The 17,892-nt window shown below is 37.4% G+C and overlaps 1 protein-coding gene across 3 annotated transcripts in view; it reads right to left on the reverse strand.

The window, feature by feature from the left end:
- CCDC30 (coiled-coil domain containing 30) overlaps positions 1-17,892 on the reverse strand; it is a 72,584-nt gene that overhangs the window by 40,113 nt on the left and 14,579 nt on the right. For all 3 annotated transcript variants that reach the window (XM_070404982.1, XM_070404983.1, XM_070404984.1), the window contains exons 5-10: positions 16,520-16,673; positions 15,358-15,429; positions 13,478-13,593; positions 12,421-12,519; positions 3,667-3,792; positions 1,440-1,571 (exon numbers count right to left, since the gene is read on the reverse strand). In XM_070404982.1, the coding sequence (XP_070261083.1) occupies positions 1,440-1,571; positions 3,667-3,792; positions 12,421-12,519; positions 13,478-13,593; positions 15,358-15,429; positions 16,520-16,673 (699 nt within the window). The remainder of the gene's footprint in view (positions 1-1,439; positions 1,572-3,666; positions 3,793-12,420; positions 12,520-13,477; positions 13,594-15,357; positions 15,430-16,519; positions 16,674-17,892) is intronic.

A 17,892-nucleotide genomic window follows, 5' to 3' on the forward strand; every position in this document is an offset into this window, starting at 1 on the left:
GTTAAAAAAAATGTAAATGATCTGTACTCTTCAAAAATTTCAATGTCATGAACAACAAAGACTGAGGAACTGTTACAGATTAAAGGAGATAGAGATGTTATGTATGCTCCTGGATTGAATCCTGGACTAGAAAAATTGTTCTTCTTTTGCAATAGAGTAGAACAATTGGTGAAATCTGAATATGAGCTGGAGATTATACAATCCTATATAATAAAGAAGTAATATGCAAATTAACCCTCATGCCCTCACAAGATGGCTGCCTACAACCAGGCCTGCAGGGGGGTTAGTGAGGGATGACCAAACGACTGAACAACTGGCTGCGTGGGGCGACCAGTCTGGCGGGGGGGGGGGGGGCTGTAAGGGGCGACCAGGCTGGCTGGGGGGGGGGGGGCAATTGGGGGCAACCAGCCAGCAGGGGGGGGGGGTAGTTGAGAGCAACCAGGCTGGTGGGGGGGCAGTTAGGGGTGATTAGGCTGGCAGGGGGGCAGTGAAGGGTGACTAGGCCAGCGGGGTGGGGGGCAGTGAGGGACAACCAGGCCGGCAGGGGGTGTAGTTAGGGGCAACCAGGCCAGCAGAGGGGGGCAGTTGGGGAAGATCAGGTTGGCGGGAGGGGGGGGCAGTAAGTGGTGCTCAGGCCGGTCGGGGGGGGGGGGGGGCAGTTAGGAGCAACCAGGCCAGCAGGGTGGGGACAGTTGGGGTCGACTTGGCCAGCAGCGGGGGGGGGGGGGGGGGGGGCAGTTAGGGGTGATCAGGCCAGCACGCAGAAGCAGTGAGGGGCAATAGGCTGGCGGGGGGGTGGGCAGTTAGGCAGGCAGGCAGGTGAGGGATTAGGAGCCAGCGGTCCAGGATTGTGAGAGGGATATCTGACTGCCGGTTTAGGCCCGCTCCCAGGGAGCGGCAGTCAGACATCCCCCGAGGGGTCCTGAATTGGAGAGGGTGCAGGCTAGGCTGAGGCCCCCCCCCCATGCACAAATTTTGTGCCCCGGGCCTCTAGTATACTATATTAAGGTTGATTTCTTGATTTTGAGGTCTACTATGACAAAGAGATAATTTTCTTAGCAAACATACATGGAAATATTTAGTGGTAAAGGAGTATTAACTATGACTCCAACTTATTCTTGAAGTGTTCAGGAAATAAAGTGTGTGTATGTGTGCAGAAAGAGAGAGAATGATAAAGCAACATGGTACCATATTAACATTTCAAGAAATGAATGTATATGGCAATTCTTTGTACTATTTTTGCAACTTTTCTGTAAGTCTGTAATTATTTCAAAACAGTTTTTTGAATTTTTTTAATAAGAGAAAGAGAGATTTTATAATAATAAAAGAAACTCTAATTTCCAAGCCATCTCTTTCTGAAAATTAACTTCCTTTTATCTTATTCTCATAAAAGATATGTCATACATTGAACATTTAAATACTTCATAATTCAGTCTCACCTTTGTTTCTAAATCAGAATTTTCTCTTTGGAGCAGGTTATATGCTATTAACAAATGGTCTTCTGTTGTCCCTGGAAAACTGTGAATTTCATTATAAAGATATGTAAGTTCTGACTTTGATTTTTGCAAATCCTGATGAAGAAAGGAAGATATTTAGTAGAATAAAATAAGATTTTGCCCATAAAAAGTTTAATATATCTAAAAAGGAATCTCTGAAATGATCAAGCCAAATTTGTCTTAAATACAGGGGATGGGCAAAAGTAGGGTTACAGTTGTGAGTATGTAAAACAGAGTTAATAAAGTTACCGTAATAATCATAACCTGCATGTCTTTTTCCATTTGAACAACTCTAAATCTACTTTTGCCCACCCTTGTATTTCAACCTATCCTCTGGCAGCAGGCTCCTTTCTTAGTAGTTAAAATAAAGGTTATTTAAATTAGTTAATTAAACTGAGCATTCTTTTTTTTGAGCATTCATAATTTCCATCATTCACAGGTTGAAAGCCTGGGTTTTGAGACTCATTTCTACTTTATGCAAGGCTTATATAAAGGTAAATTCTGCAGCAATTCCTGCATTAGTTATAGTACGTGTTTCTAAATGTCTCTTTTTAAAAAGTTGTCTCTTACAGAACACTGCAGCTGCACGGTTTACCTTTAATCTTGTGACTACCCATGAAGTAGGGTTATTGAAACTGAGGCTCAGAGAACTGAAGTGACCTGTTTAAATTCACCTCGTCTGCAAGTGGTAAAACTGAGATTCAAATTGTGTTATTAACTACGAAGTATGCTGCCGTACTTCATAACGTATATGCAGTGACTCAATCAACTAAGGTTTCCTCTAATTCTCTGATATTTTTTCCATGAGAGGAAATACTTCAGTTAGATGTAGATTCTTAATCATTTCTACTTTGATGACATGAATATGCAGTATTTGTCTGGTGGATGGCTGGGGCCTGAGAGTCAGTCAGTGGTGCTCTATGAAGGGAATAGGTGATATACTAGCAAATTTACTTTAGGAGAGGAGCTACGTGATATTCCCAAAGCCTTGAAATCAGAGAGGGAGGAGAATCTTGATGGGGAAGGCATTGGGCAAAAAGGAGAGAAGGTAAGGAGCGGCCACCAAAACAAAAACACAGGAAGCGGGCAAGTGATCTCCATTTCCTACCTCATTTCATGGAAAACTCGCATAGGTCAGGAGGATGGGATTTGAACCAATGCATTAGCTTCCACCCACCCGGCAGATTGTCACCATCCTCTAAAGTGGTAATCTGAACTTCCATGAACTCACTTTCAGGTCTCTTTTCCAAAAATAGGCTGGTTATGTCTCCTGCTAGACCTTTCCAAGATGGCAGGACAAGTGCTTAAAGGGAGACCCAAGTCCCTGACACTATGACCACCATAATAAATACCTGCTTCTTAACGGGCTGTTCTTGGCTAGTGTTAGAACTCAGCTTGGGGAAACAGTCACCCTATTATTACTAATATAAATACACTAGAGGCCCAGTGCACAGATTTGTGCATGGGTGGGGTCTGGCCAGCCTGGCCCCAATCAGGGCAGATCAGGGCTGGGCCTGTTGGGAAGAGGAGATGGTGGGAGGTTGGCCAGCCAGCCAGCCTGGATCAGGCCCCATCAGAGCCCCCAATCAGGGTAGGGCCAGCTGGGGGAAGGGGCCATGGGCGATTGGCAGGGGGGGTGGCGCTGAGGGCTGCAGGAGATTGGCCGGCCAGGCCCACCCCTTATTGGGGTGGGCAATCAGGGGTGGGGATGGCAGGGGGTAGGAGCTGCAGGAGGTTGGCTGGCCAGCCCCACCCCCTATTTGGGTGGGGGTGTGGCGGGGTGGGGGGAGAGATGCTGTGGGTCTATTGTGGTGGGGCGGGCTGATGGGGGGGTGCAGCTGGGTGGGAGGGGGGGAAAAGAGGGGGTGTTTGGCCGGCAGGCCCCGCTCTTGCTCAGGGTGGGAGGGTCCAATCAGGGGCAGGCTGGCAGCGGGGAGGGGCCACGAAGTTGGCAGCTGGCTCCACCCCCTGATCAGGCCGGTTCGATGGCCACAGTGGGCGGCATAGCGACCAGTTGTTAGCTAGTTATGGCCGTTATGGTAGCTGCCTTTTTATATATATAGATATTCTACATTTATTATTTATTTTAAAATAAAAAGTAAATGATAATATGAAATCCCTAAATTAGAAATGTGAAAAGAGGAAAACAACATCCTAAATAACAAAATACCTCACTTTCAACTTTCAAAGCCTTCTGTATAGTGTTATTATTAGATGTCAATTCCTTTGTCCGTTCTCTCTCCTCTGACAACTCACTTACAAATACTTCAATTTTTTCTTGGCTCATTTTCAATATCTGCAAAAGAATTTTTATATAAGTAATCCTATATATAATAATGTTTCTATAAATTCTGATAATCAAAAAGTATCTGCCTAACTCAATTATACAGTCATCTTGGGGAGACAGAAAGCTGAGAAAAATAGTTCATGGTACCATAGCTCATAAAATATACTTTTTTCTCTCTAAGCCTGTTTTCTCAACAATAAAATGGAGCTAATATTTGCCCTATGTACATTAGAGCCATCAGATAAGAGTAAAATGTGATTTTGAAAGTATTTTGTATATTTTAAGTACCCCCCAAATATAAGGTATGTTGAAATCTTACCGAATTGATGATAATTGCAAAAATGTTGTCAGTTACTATTTATTTAGTGCTTACATATGTCAGGCATTATGGAAAATGCATTACCTCATTTTGTTTTCCCAGTATTCCTATGAGATTGTAACTATTATTACATTATTTTAACAGAGAACATAGATGAGGCTCAGATATATTAGATACTTTGCCTAGAGATACACAGCTAACATTGGGATTCAAACCAAGTCTAACTTATAAACCTTTGTCTTATTTTATTTTCATTGAATTTTTGACATATGAATAATTGACATATAACATTATATTAGTTTCAGGTGTAAAACATGATTTGATATTTGTGTATTTCGCAAAATGATCACAATAGTTTAGTTAACAACCATCACCCTAGATAGTTAAACATTTTTATTTTCCTTGTGATGAAAACTTTCAAGATCTACTCTCCTAGCTACTTACAAATATGCAACACAGTACTATTAACTATAGTTTCTAGGATGTACATTAGTTTATCCTAAATACATTTTTTAATGGACCTCTTCCTGACTTCCTGCTGCTCTGTAACCACTGATCACAATATTAGGAAATAGATTTACCCACTTCTGGGAGTATATTTTCTCCTTTTGCCTATTTCCAGTAAGTGTAAAGCATCCCCTTGAAGTCTGCCTGACCTGTATTAGAAAATGCAACTAAAAACAATCTTTTTATTCCTTACTTCATTCAAATCTTGTACTTCACTATCTTTTGACCTTTCATACTGATTTCTCTTCTTTCTCCTTATGTTCCTGATAATTCAGGCTGTAAGTTGGAAACCTTAGTCCTAATAAGTCACCGGGTAAAATACATACATGCTTGTGTTATTTTTATTTTAAAAAATACTGAAAAGATAAGCTATATTTCTTAAGTATCTTTCCTGGAGGTTATATCCCTGAAATCTCTCCCTACCAACAACTTTCATCTCTTATCTGGTCTTGGATCTGTTGGAGAATTGCTTTATTATGAGCCCTGGCTGCAATCTGGCAACTGAACCAAAGGGAACAAGTGCTAGAAAAAGACACTGCGGAATCCTGATGGATCTACATTACTTAAACTGATAATTTACCTATAAAAATTTCCAAATGTAAGTTTTTACTGTGGATTGGCCCAATAACAAAATTATATGCAAAAAAGTTTGTAAGTATTTAGATGTAATTTAGAAAGACACCATTGGTATTACTTTTATTCAGAACTAGATTTCAATAGAAACTTCAATTAAGTTTTTAGTTTAATTCGGACATAAAAATATTCATTTACTTTTGCTGAAGAAAGGAAAGGGTTGATTGATCAAAGTGTTTTATTGAATTAAATTTTGGGGGAAGTATTCTGGAGTTTTGCTTATATTTCTAGATCATAACTTACTGCCAGATGTGTATTAAACCTGTAGATGAAAAAAAATTCATTAGTTTAGTAAAGTTGATTATCAATAATGTGCCTTTCATATGTAAAACAGGAATAGCAATCCTAAACTGGTGAATTGGAAAGAAAAAAGAAACACTACTGGGAAAATGGATGCTAAATCCCAAGTGTAACTTTGACAAATCCTCCTGTCTGGTGAAATGGACAGAAGACCTATTTAAGAACCATGTTGACTTCTTAGCAGCAGTGTATAAGTTCACAGGGAAGGGTTTTTCTTCCCCAGAGCAGCTTCTCCTTCTTTACCAGCCGCCATCGCAGTGGAAAGCGTTTTTGTACATCCACACGTCATGTTGATGCCTTCAACACCCAAGGCCCTACCCTTACAGCATCTGAGATGCCTCAGTACCAAGTGCAAGAAACATTTCAACTCAAAAATGAAAACCCCTCTTGCGTCCTTTGTGTTTTCTCAATAAAAGAATGTCATGTATTTTAATACCATAACTTAAAAAATACATATTTAAAACTTATTATCACCTTGGGATATTAAATTTTGCTATGTATTTAGGCAATTTATGCACTTCTTAAGTCTGGTGACCAAAGTTTAAAACAGAAAAACACAGGAAAGGCAAAGCAAATAATGTGAGAAATGAGTAATGGGATATAGAAACCTCTGAGTAGCTAAAGAGAGTCTACCTCACCTGTCAGCCAGCAGTAAACAAGGAGGAAGACTAATGGACTTGCTAAGAGAGTAGCCTCATTGGCATGGGGTAGCGGCCAAAGACTCTGGAGAACTGTGTAACAGTTCAGAATTTTCCACTCTCAGTGTTCTGCTATCTGAAAGGTAGGGATCATCTTATGCTCTGAACCAAACTGTATCTCCCAGACACAGTATGGTTGGAGAAGGGTTACTGCCATCCACCCTAGTTGCTTGCATTGTGCTGTACCCTATCACAGGCACAGTCAAAAGAGATGGCGAATGCAGGCATGGTAGAGAATAAAATACTACGCAGTCATCACTTCCAGGTAGAGATGCTTTATGTGCTCTGTGCAGCATATGCCATTGCCCCCACGAGTTATAATAAATCCCTAATATAAATCTTCGCAAGAGTTGCTGTGTTATAGTAAGTGAGCTCTAGGGCCAGACAAACCTGGATCAATTCCTGGCTCTGCCTCTATACTTTGGTCAAGTTCCTATAAGTTCTCTCAAATATGAACTAGGAATACTCTACTTACCTTAAAAAGGGCTGTTACAGAGATTACATGAGATTGTGTTTATAAAACAGTTAGAACAGATAGTGGCGTATGACAGATGACCAAAATATTGTGGCTATTATTATTCTTGTCAGGTACCTAACATTTCTTATATTTTAAGCATTTTCTCTGAGGACAGGCATACTAGCAGCAGTGAGATGGTCTACTTACTGTTAAATCTGTCTACATATAGAAATGGGTAAGAAACACAGTCATATCTTGAGGAGCCTGCTTGATTTAAGGGAGTATCTTTCTTAATTATTTGTCATTTTTAAGTCATGGGACTGCCTCCCTGCCCATGTTTTCAAAATAATTCTTATGAAGAAGCTGCCTGCAGAGTGCCCAGAAGTGGAGGCTTCTCTGGTTCTCAGTGAGGTAGCAGGCCTAGAGATTTGCATCTATGGAACAGCAAGGATTCCCTGAAAATCAAGGCGGCAAAAACATGGGTTTTGTAGTCATTTAGATTTGAAATCTTGACTTCCACTTGTATGCATTTGTGATCTTAGCTTTCTCATCTGTAAAGCAGGTGAACCATACCTACCTCTCAGCATTTCTGTTAACATTCAATGAGTTATGGCAAATCCCCAGCAGTAAAGTTACTACAACATTAGTTTCCATTCTTTTACTTCCTTTTTGTAGGAAACCAGAAATAAAGTAGTCAGAGAAAATGACCTCATCCTAACTTGAAAGCATTTGCAAAGACCCTATTTTCAAATTAGGTCCCATTCACAGGTACTGGGGTTAGGACTTTAACATTTTTGGGGGGTGAGCCACAATTTAGTTTATAACAGAGACTAATAAACAGAATATATAAAGAGCTCTTGCAACTTAACAATAAAAAGACAAACTCCAATAAAAATTGGCAAGGATTTGAAAGACATTTTCCAAAGAAGATATATAAATGGACAATAAACACATGAAAAGATGCTTAATATCATGTCATTCAGGAAATGCAAATCAAAACTACATCGAGATAGTACCTCACACCCAATAGAATGGCTATAAGAAAGATGGAATATATCAAATGTTGGTGAAGATGTGGAGAAATTGAAACTCTCATACACTGCTAATAAATGGTACAGCTCTTTATGGAAAATAGTCTGGCAGTTCTTCAAGAGGTTAAACACAGAGTTAACATATGACCCAAATATTCCATTCCTAGATACATACCCAAGAGAAATGAAAACATTTTCACACAAAAGTTTGTATATGAATGCTCATAGCAGCATTATTCATAACAGCCACAAAATGGAAACTACCAAATGTCTATCAACTGATGAGTAGAAAGACAAAATGTATATATTCACATAACAGAGTATTATTCTGCCACAGAAAGGGATAAAGTACTGATTCATGCTACAATATGTTTTATTTTGAAAACACTATGCTAACTGAAAGAAGCCAGATGCAAAATGCACATATTGTATGATTCCATTTATATGAAATGCACAGGATAGGCAAATTCACTGAGACACAAAGTAGATTAGTGTTGCCAAGGGGCTGCAGGTACAGGGGTATGAGATATGGCTACTAATAAGTATAATAAGTATGGGGTTTCTTTTTAGGGCAATAAAAATATTCTAGAATTAGACAAATATTCTAGAATTGCACAACCTTGTGCAATTTTTATACTAAAAATCACTGAACTGTGTATTTTATCTATTTAAAAGTATTTTTATTGATTTCAGAGAGGAAGAGAGAGGGAAAGAGAGATAGAAACATCAATGATGAGAATCATTGATTGGCTGCCTCCTTCATGCCCCACATTGGGGATCGAGCCCACAACCTGGGCATGTGTCCTGAAGGGGAATCGAACTGTGACCTCCTGGTTCACAGGTTGATTCCCAAACACTGAGCCACATTGGCTGCGTTGAACTGTATATCTTAAAAGGGTGAATTTTACAGTGTGCAAATTATATTTCTATTTAAAAAAATAAATTTAATTAAATATGTAAGAGATCTGTGTGCTGAAAACGGTAAAACATTGCTGGTATAAATTAAAGAAGATCCAAATAAATGGAAAGACGGGCCATGTTTACTCATTAGAGAATTCAATATTGTTAAAAGGTAAATTTTCCTTAAATTGATAAAAAATTCAATGAAATCCCAATAAAAATTCTAGCAGGCATTTTTGTCAAAGTTGACAAGCAGATTCTAAAATGTATATGGAAATGCAAAAGACCTAGAATAGCCAAGACAACTTTGAAAAAGAAAACAAAGTAGGAGATGTTTTCTTTCTGATTCCAAGACTTAAAATAAAATAAGAGCATAGTATTATCCTAAAAACAAACACATAGATAAATGGAACAGAATAAACTCCAGAAATAGACTTCCATAATTGATTTTTAATAAAGGTGCCAAAGTAATTAAATAAGGAACTGGCTTTTTAAAAATATATATATTTTTATTGATTTCAGAGAGGAAGGGAGAGGGAGAAAGAGAATAGAAACATCAATGATGAGAGAGAATCATTGATCAGCTGCCTCCCGCATGCCCCCTAGTGGGGATCGAGCCTGCAACCAAGGCATGTGCTCTTGACCAGAATCGAACCTGGAACCCTTCAGTCTGCAGGCTGATGCTCTATCCGGCCAGGGCCTAACTGTCTTTTTAATGAATGATTCTGGAATAACCAGGAATATATTTGGAAATAAGTGAACCCCAACTCTTACCTCACACTATATACAAGAATACAAGAATTATAATCTGATGGAACATAAACCTAAATGTAAAAGCTATAATTATAAAATCTTTAGAAGATAGGAAAAATATTTTGTGCCCGTGCTGTAGACAAAGATTTCTCAGTTAGGCTTTTTGTGTACTATCATAAAATAATTAAAACACACTGATGAATTGGTCTCCATCAAATTTTCAAAACAACTACTCTTTATAAAACACTGTTAAGAAAATGAAAAGACAAGTCATAGACTAAAAGAAAATATTTGAAATACATATATCTAATGAAGGACTGGTATCCAAAATATATAAGGAATTCCTACAACTCAAAATAAAGAATACATATAACTCAATTAAAAATGAACTAAACAGCCCAGCCAGAGTAGTTCAGTTGGTTGAGCATCATCCCATGCACCGAAAGGTTGCTGGTTTGATTCCTGGCCAGGGCACATACCTGGGTTTTGGGTTTGATCGCCAGTTGGGGAACACAGGGAAAGCAAGTGATGTTTCTCTCTCACATTGATGTTTTTCTCTCTCTGTCTCTCTGCCTCCCTCTCTCTCTCTTGCTTCCTCTCTCTAAGTATGTGTGAGGATTAAAAAAAAAAAAAAAAGAGCAAAACATTTGAAGAGATGCCTCACAAACGAATGTACACAAATGGCCAAATGGGCACATCAAAATATACTCATTGTCATCAGACACTCTCAAAAGTCAAATTAAAAGAACAAGATACCACCATATGTCTGCTAGAACTTAAAAGACTGACAATAACAATATTGGTGGAGATAAAGAGCAACTAAAAGTTCCATACCAGTGTTGGTAGTAATGTAAAACAGTGCAACTAATTTGAAAGCCAGTCTGGCAATTTCTTATAAAATTAAACACATAATTACTCTATGACTCAGCTAATTTCACAGCTAGGTATTTATCCAAGAGGTGGAAAAAAACTGGTATGTGAATACTAATAGCAGCTTTATTCACAGCAATCGAAACCTGGAAACAACCTAATTGTCTATCAACCAATGAGTAAATAAACAATTTGTGGTATATCCATATATAGGAATATCACTCAACATTATAAAAAGTGAACTACTGATACAGGCAACAATATGGATAAATCTCAAAAGCATTATGTGTGAAAGAAACCAACATAAGAGTATATACTAGATGATTCTATGTATCTGAAATTCTAGAAAGGTGAAGTTGGGGAGATTGACAGCAAAGTGGGAGGGAACGTTTTAGTCTGATGAATGCTTTCTTCCTTGATTGCAGTGGTTGTGATTATACAGATATATGCTTTCGTCAAAGCTCATTGAATTCAACTCTTAAAATATGTATGTTTATATTATAGTAAATAGTTCAATAAAGTTAATTTAAAGAAGAAATACAGGTAACTCTTAAACATGAAAAATGCTCAATCTCACTATAAATAGATAAATTAAAATTAAAATGATACTGAGACACTCATCTATCATTTGGTAATAATATAAAAGTTTGACACTGTATCAGCTGGTGAATTTTTTAGGACACTGGCTTTCTCATACATTGCTGATGGGAGAGGAAAATGGTATAATTTCCACTGAATAGTATCTGGCAATATCTACTAAAATTACAAACGCACTACCCCAAACCCCGCAATCCCATTCCTATGACTCTATGCTACAGAAACACTTGCATATATATGCAAAGTACAAGAAACTACCCACGTGTCCGTCAAAGGGAGCCTGGCTGAATAAATGATAGCACACCCACACAATAGAATGCTAGTCTGCTCTACAGAGTGAGGAAGGTCTCTCTGTATGATATGAAGACTCTCCAGGATCATTTTAGTAAAAAAAAAAAAAAAGAGACGAAGAAAGGAGAAAATCTGAATAAACATTCCAATTGTTTACATGTAAATAAATACATACTACTAGAAGGGTAAATAAAAATGGTCACTAATTAATCAACTTGCTTTAAATTAGAGCAACAGTGGGGTCTTTGGGAAAGAATTTTGGTAAAAGTTCTTTAAGTCCTACCTGGAAATACCTTCTTTTCTCCTTCTCTCCTTCCCTCCTTTTCTACAAATGAATTATTTACTTGCAAGGGCGTTTTGGAAGGCAGGAAGGATACTAATTTTTTGCTGAAATCAAGAGGTCCTGTGGCTACAGTTTCCTCGATACCTAAAAAGTCAGGAATATGGGGCCCAGGGAGTTACAATAAAAACAAGCTCAGTGAATGAGATCCCTCGGTAACAAGGGATATCACTCAACTTAAGTATGTAAGGAAGGGCTGCCACAAAAAAGCAGTCTAGATCCGTGACCTGAATGTTTGAAACAGCCCTATCTAAAACACATCAGCTCTTGCTTCAATTGATCATTGACCACTATGCTCACCACTTCAGAGGCTGATCATGCTGGAAAGACTAGACACTGTATACACTGGAGCCTAATGTATGATTAGTTCTCTACGATATTTTATTATGCTTAGTGTGGTTCCAATTACCCACTCTCCCACCACTGTTTGATTCTACAAACCAAACAACCCATTATATTCTTCATATTGGTTGTTCCCCGTGGAAAGAAGTGAACAGAATCACAGACTCTGTACCTCAATTTCTTCCTAAAATCTAATTGGCTGACGAATAGAAAAAGACAAGCAATAAGAAGAGAGTAGCAGCCTGGCTGATGTGCCTCAGTGGTTAAGTGTCAACCCATGAATCAAGAGGTCACAGTTCAATTCCTGGTCATGGCACATGCCTGGGTTGTGGGCTCGATCCCCAGTGTGTGTGCCTGCGGTGTACAGGCAGCAGCCGATCAATGATTCTCATCATTGATATTTCTGTCTCTCCCTCTCCCTTCTTCTCTCTGAAAAATCAATACGAACATATTTTTAAAAATTGTGTATGCTCCAAAAGCCCTAATAAATAAATAAAAAGAAGAGAGTAGCAAATGAACAGCACCAGTTATTCTGTATACTCTATAAAAATGTGACTCCTTAAAAATTAGAAATTGGAAAGAAGAGAACTTTAAAATACCTGTACTTTCTGTTCAGCACCCACAGTTTTCCAAGGGGAGTGGTTTCCAAGCTGCTTATTCTCTTGAGATTCACGAATCTCTCCTTTAAGCCTTTCAACCTTAAACACAAAAGTATTTTAAATACAAAAGTTGGAAGGGTGGGGAAGTTGCTTTGTTTTTAAAATATACAAATAACACATGAATACATTCTTCATGTAAAAATTCATACAACACATAAGTATACAGAATAAAAAGTGAGATTTTCCATCACATAACCTTACCCCAATAATCTTTCCCCTTTCCAGAAGTAACACGGTTTACAATATACTCTTCCTGAAATTGATCTCCCATGTATATATGTATACATATATATCAAATATATAATGTATATATTTGTATAAGATATATAGCAGAATTAGATATATAAATTTACAGACAACTTGAACAGTTTTATTCATTTTTTCTTATTACAGTTTTACATTATGATAAAATATACATAACATAAAATTTACCATGTTAACCATTTTTAAGTATACAGTTCAGTAGCATTAAGTACATTGACATTATTGTGCAATCGTCACCACCATCCATCTCCAGACACTAGAGATATGATTGTAAAACGAATATAAAATTGGAGGGATATATAATATATCCAGAACTTGGAAGTATATATTAAAAATCAATGAATTGCTAAGGAGAAATGGTTCAAAAATGTAGCACAACGGAGGGTGCAGTATTAATAATCTCAAACATATCCAGTATAATAGGATAATAATTTCTATTTGGTAAATGTGTTAAGTATAAACTACTATCCAAATCCCTATGAAAAAGAAGAGATCCTAAACTGACACAATAGTAATAAAAATACTGTTTGGCATAGGTAGTTAAGATGTATAAAAATACAAATACTGATAGAATGCATCTGAGTCAAAATATGGCTTTTTCCAGGGATACTAGAACCACCAGCATCAGTCCACAATAATGACCAAATAGGTGATGTGTATCTATGTTGCTCTATTGCTGATTGTTATTCTGTACACATTTAAATAAATTCTAAGAACAAACTAAACAACTTACCACTTCTCCAAGCACTTTTTTTTCTGAGTCAAGTGATCGAACCCGAGTTCTTAAAGCCAGAATTTCCTCATTCAGTCTCTGATTGTGTTCCTTTGCTTTCTTTAGGTCAATTGAATCTAAAACAGAGAGAAGAATGCACTCTACTCAACTGGAGCGAAGTTTTAATGTGAGGGTATGGACTCTAAAAACGGAGGAAGTGCTATTTCCTAACCTTGTCATGTCTCTGCCTGTGATCCTCTGCACAAGAGCTGCTAGACTGTAACGTCCAGCTCTAGAATATTCCACCAACCGAATGAAACAGAACAGAATGCTTTTCATTTCTCACCCCAAGACTAATGAATTGGACTTCTGAGTACAGGATTCCCAGCATTAGAGGTTTTTCTAGGACCTGGAATTTTAAGACAGTTGAGCCTACCTTGTAAAGGTTAAAGGACAGAAAATGATCTTCCTGGCTTCCTTGTAGTCCTGTCTCTCTTACACACCTAACAGACTTCTAGATACTTCTACTCATTAACAGCAAGTGCCCCATGGATGACTGAAGTAGTGAGCAAGGGACAGTGAATGAACAGATTTTCCATGTTAAAGCAAGTTAATTCATCGAAGCCATTTTTTCTGCCTGTAGCTCCATTGCCATTAAAGTGGTAGTCTATTCTCAGCTTAGCACCTCATCTTAAGACCTGCTCTTTCTGGCACTCATCAGAGTTTCATGAATACAAACTTGCTGACTGTAATTTCCCTGAATTTGTAGCTGTTTCTTTTTAGCCATTTTTCACTTCTGTTTCTCTTATTTTTCTTTTGCTGCTTTAAAGTCGTTGTTTTCCTTTTTCATTGCATGTTTTGTATTTAACTTGTATTAATTTTTTCTTTCTTCATTTTTTTCCCTTGCTACATTCCTTTTTCCTCTTTAGCATATAAATTTTCAAAATTTGAAAAATGCTGAAAACATACCAAAAAGGAAACAAATCATTCACAATCCCTTTATATATAATATATATTCACAATTTGTAGATAGATAGATGATAGATAGATAGAGTACGCAAACAAGATTTGTTCTACCTTTGGCCTATGCAATTTTTGTTGTCGTTAATCCTCACCTGAGGATATTTTTTCCATTGGTTTTTAGAGAAAGTGGAAAGAGGGGAGTGGGAGGAAGAGAGACAGATAGACAGACAGACAGACAGATAGACAGAGGTGAGAGAGGTACATTGATTAGTTGCTCCTGGAGGAAATCCAAGCCTCTACCCTTTGGTGCACAGGCTAACACTTTGACCACTAAGAAACACTGGCCAGGGACCAATAAACACATTTTAAATTATTTTTCTAGTTGCTTCCATTACAACACTCAAATTTCATTATATTATTTATAGCTGGTAGCATTTTTACATAGTCAAGTGAGGGTCAGATGAACTAATTCACCACTATGCCAAGTCTGTTGGCTTCTCAGTGAACAAGTATGTGTGAGGTGCTATTAAGTGTATTAGAAGGTGTCTTGATCCCAGTTGTCCCAGTCAAATATGTATTATTTGTGTTTGCCACAGGTTTTGGAGTCAAGATATATCTGGGTTCAAATACCAGCTAAAATAATTAATGTATCTATTGGCTAATTCACTTAACCTCACCATGACTCAGCTTCTTTATCTATGAAATTGTAATAATAATTCTCACTACTTGAAACTGTTGTGAGGATTAGAGGTAATGCAGATAAAGTGCCTGGCAGAGTACCTGTGACTACTAAGCAACAAATAGTAGTAATAGCAATAGTAGTAGAAATAGTAATAATAGCAGTAGTAGTGCTATTATTATTATTAATATTATCTTAAAACATTGTTATATTATTACGTAACGTATTATTAAATATTATATCTGCTAAAATGACTCACCATTTTCTTTCAACTTTGTCAGATTTTCTTTCAGCTCGTCAATTTCTAGTTGAGCCTTTTCAAGTGCAGAATCTAAAAGAGAAAAAAAACCCCCCAAAACAAAATACAGGATGGGGCAAAAGTAGGTTCACAGTTTTTCATATGGAAAATAATACAATATTCACTGTTTAAAATGCATTCTTGATTTTAATTCCACAGTCAATTTGACAGAATCATTATTATTTTATATATGTTCTGCCACAGTAGAATGTACTTATAACCTGTTGATGCAATAATTCTACTCTTGGGTATATCACAGTTAAAATGTATAGGTAAGTACAAGAATATCCAGAGCAGCACTGTTCATAATAGACCACAACTGGAAACTACAGAAGAATTCAACAGTATAAAGGATAAATAAAATAAATTATTTTAACTTTAATAAACATTGCGTATGTTTATTCAATGAAATACTCTACAAACAGCAAGAGTGAACAAACTGCTGTAGGCAACAACATGGATGAATCTCACAAACATTAAGACTGAACAAGAGAAACAACTAAAGAATGTGTGGGGCCTTAGTCAAAACTCAGAAATAGTGTTGCAAGTCACGATAGTAGTTACTTTGGGGGAGGAGAGAGGGTGTAGACACAGGGAGAAGAAACCAAGGCCCCTCTGGGGTGCTGAGGGTTTCTTGCTGGGTGGTCTGTACTTGAGTTGTGCACTTCTGCCCTGGCTGGTTTGGCTCAGTGGACAGAGTGTTGGCCTGCGGACTGAAGGGTCCCAGGTTCGATTCCAGTCGGGGGCACATGCCTGGGTTGCGGGCTTGATCCCCAGTAGGGGGCGTTTAGGAGGCAACTGATCAATGATTTTCTCTCATCATTGATGTTTCTCTCTCTCTCTCCTTCTCCCTTCCTCTCTAAAATCAGTAAAAAATATTTTTAAAAAAATTCCAAACTCTCTTCTAGACATTAAAAAAAAAAGAGTGTACACTTCTTGGTAGGGATGTTATGCTTATGCTTTAGTAACAATTTCTGGACACTGAAGAAAATGACGCTTTTTATCAGATGTTTACATGTTTTTCTGAAAAAATTATTTTCTGAAGGCGCTCATGTTCCACCCTGAGAAAAGATCATTACACTTAAAACACAGTTGGAAACGTTCTTCTGTAGCCACCGCTTACCTAGTTTACTCTGTTCTTTCTCATTCCCTTGCAGTTCATCAGTGAGCCTTCGGATCTCTTCATGGACCATCCTTAACCTCTTTGCTATTTGTTCCACATTTCTCTCTATGCAGTTTTGTGATGTTTTATCTTTTTCTATGTCTTCATTATGGGACTGAAATAAAAGTATTGTTAGTAATAAAACAAAAAGTAAATGTACTCTTATGACATTGTACGATTTCCCAGATGTTCAAAAACCAAGAAATAAAAGTAGCAAACAGAATATTTCATGTATGTGCATCATTTTATTAGGTTGAACTACATACAATTGGTGATATTTGGTTACTTTTGACCTATAAACATGCAATTTCATATGGCTCAATATAACATTTCTGAAAAATTTTGGTTATATGATTATTTTAAAGATAGATATTTAGGCCTGGCCAGGTGACTCAGTTGGTTGGAGCACTATCCCATACACCAGAAGGTTGTAGATTCAATTCCCGGTCAGGGCAATATCCAGGTTGCGGGTTGGATCCCCGGCCGGGGTGTATATGGGAGGCAACAGATGCCTGTTTCTCTCTCAAATTGATGTCTCTTTCCCCCTTTCTTTCTCTCTAAAATCCATGAAACCATGTCCTTGGGTGAGGATTAATACACACACACACTTGATATTTAATCATTAAAATGAGTATAATCTGGCAAGAAAGAAACCGTTCTTCTCACTTATATGAACATTAAATATAAGTTTGTAAAATGTTTTCACAGGAAGCATTTCACTGAATTTCAAGGTATGAACACACTGAACAAAGCTCAAATCATGTTTACAGCTCATTTTCTGCAATTATTTTCAAAGCATTATAAAAGCTAAGAAACAAATTCAATCTCAATTACATTTTGCTTTTAATCCCCAAAATATGCATTAATTTAAAATAAATATAATCACTATATGAATTTTTCTAAAAGATAAGAAAAAATTATCAGCTATAACAAAACCACTTTTAACATATTGGTATACTTCATTGAAGTGTTTTTTCTTCATATTCATTTTTAAAAAATCTTTATTTTTGAGAGTATGACAGATGTCCCCTTGAAACTGAAATCCAGATAAATGCCCTTTGACCAGAATCAAACCCAGGACCCTTCAGTCCATGGGCTGATGCTCTATCCATTGAGCCAAGCTGGCTAGGGCATGACTTTTTCATTGACATTATGAGAAACATTTCCCACATTGTTGAACAGATTTTGTAATGATAACTTTAAAAAGCCTGTGTAATGTCCCAGAGTGGGCATAACATAATTCATCATTGAAACATTTTGGTAGTTTCCAATTTTTGCTATTGAAAATAATATTATGACATACCCTTTTATCCATATATATTTTTCTTTATCTT

The sequence above is a fragment of the Myotis yumanensis genome, unplaced genomic scaffold (assembly GCF_028538775.1).
Source record: "Myotis yumanensis isolate MYYU_CA2020_CCGP unplaced genomic scaffold, mMyoYum1.0.hap1 SCAF_2, whole genome shotgun sequence".
In the NCBI taxonomy this organism is placed as follows: domain Eukaryota; kingdom Metazoa; phylum Chordata; class Mammalia; order Chiroptera; family Vespertilionidae; genus Myotis; species Myotis yumanensis.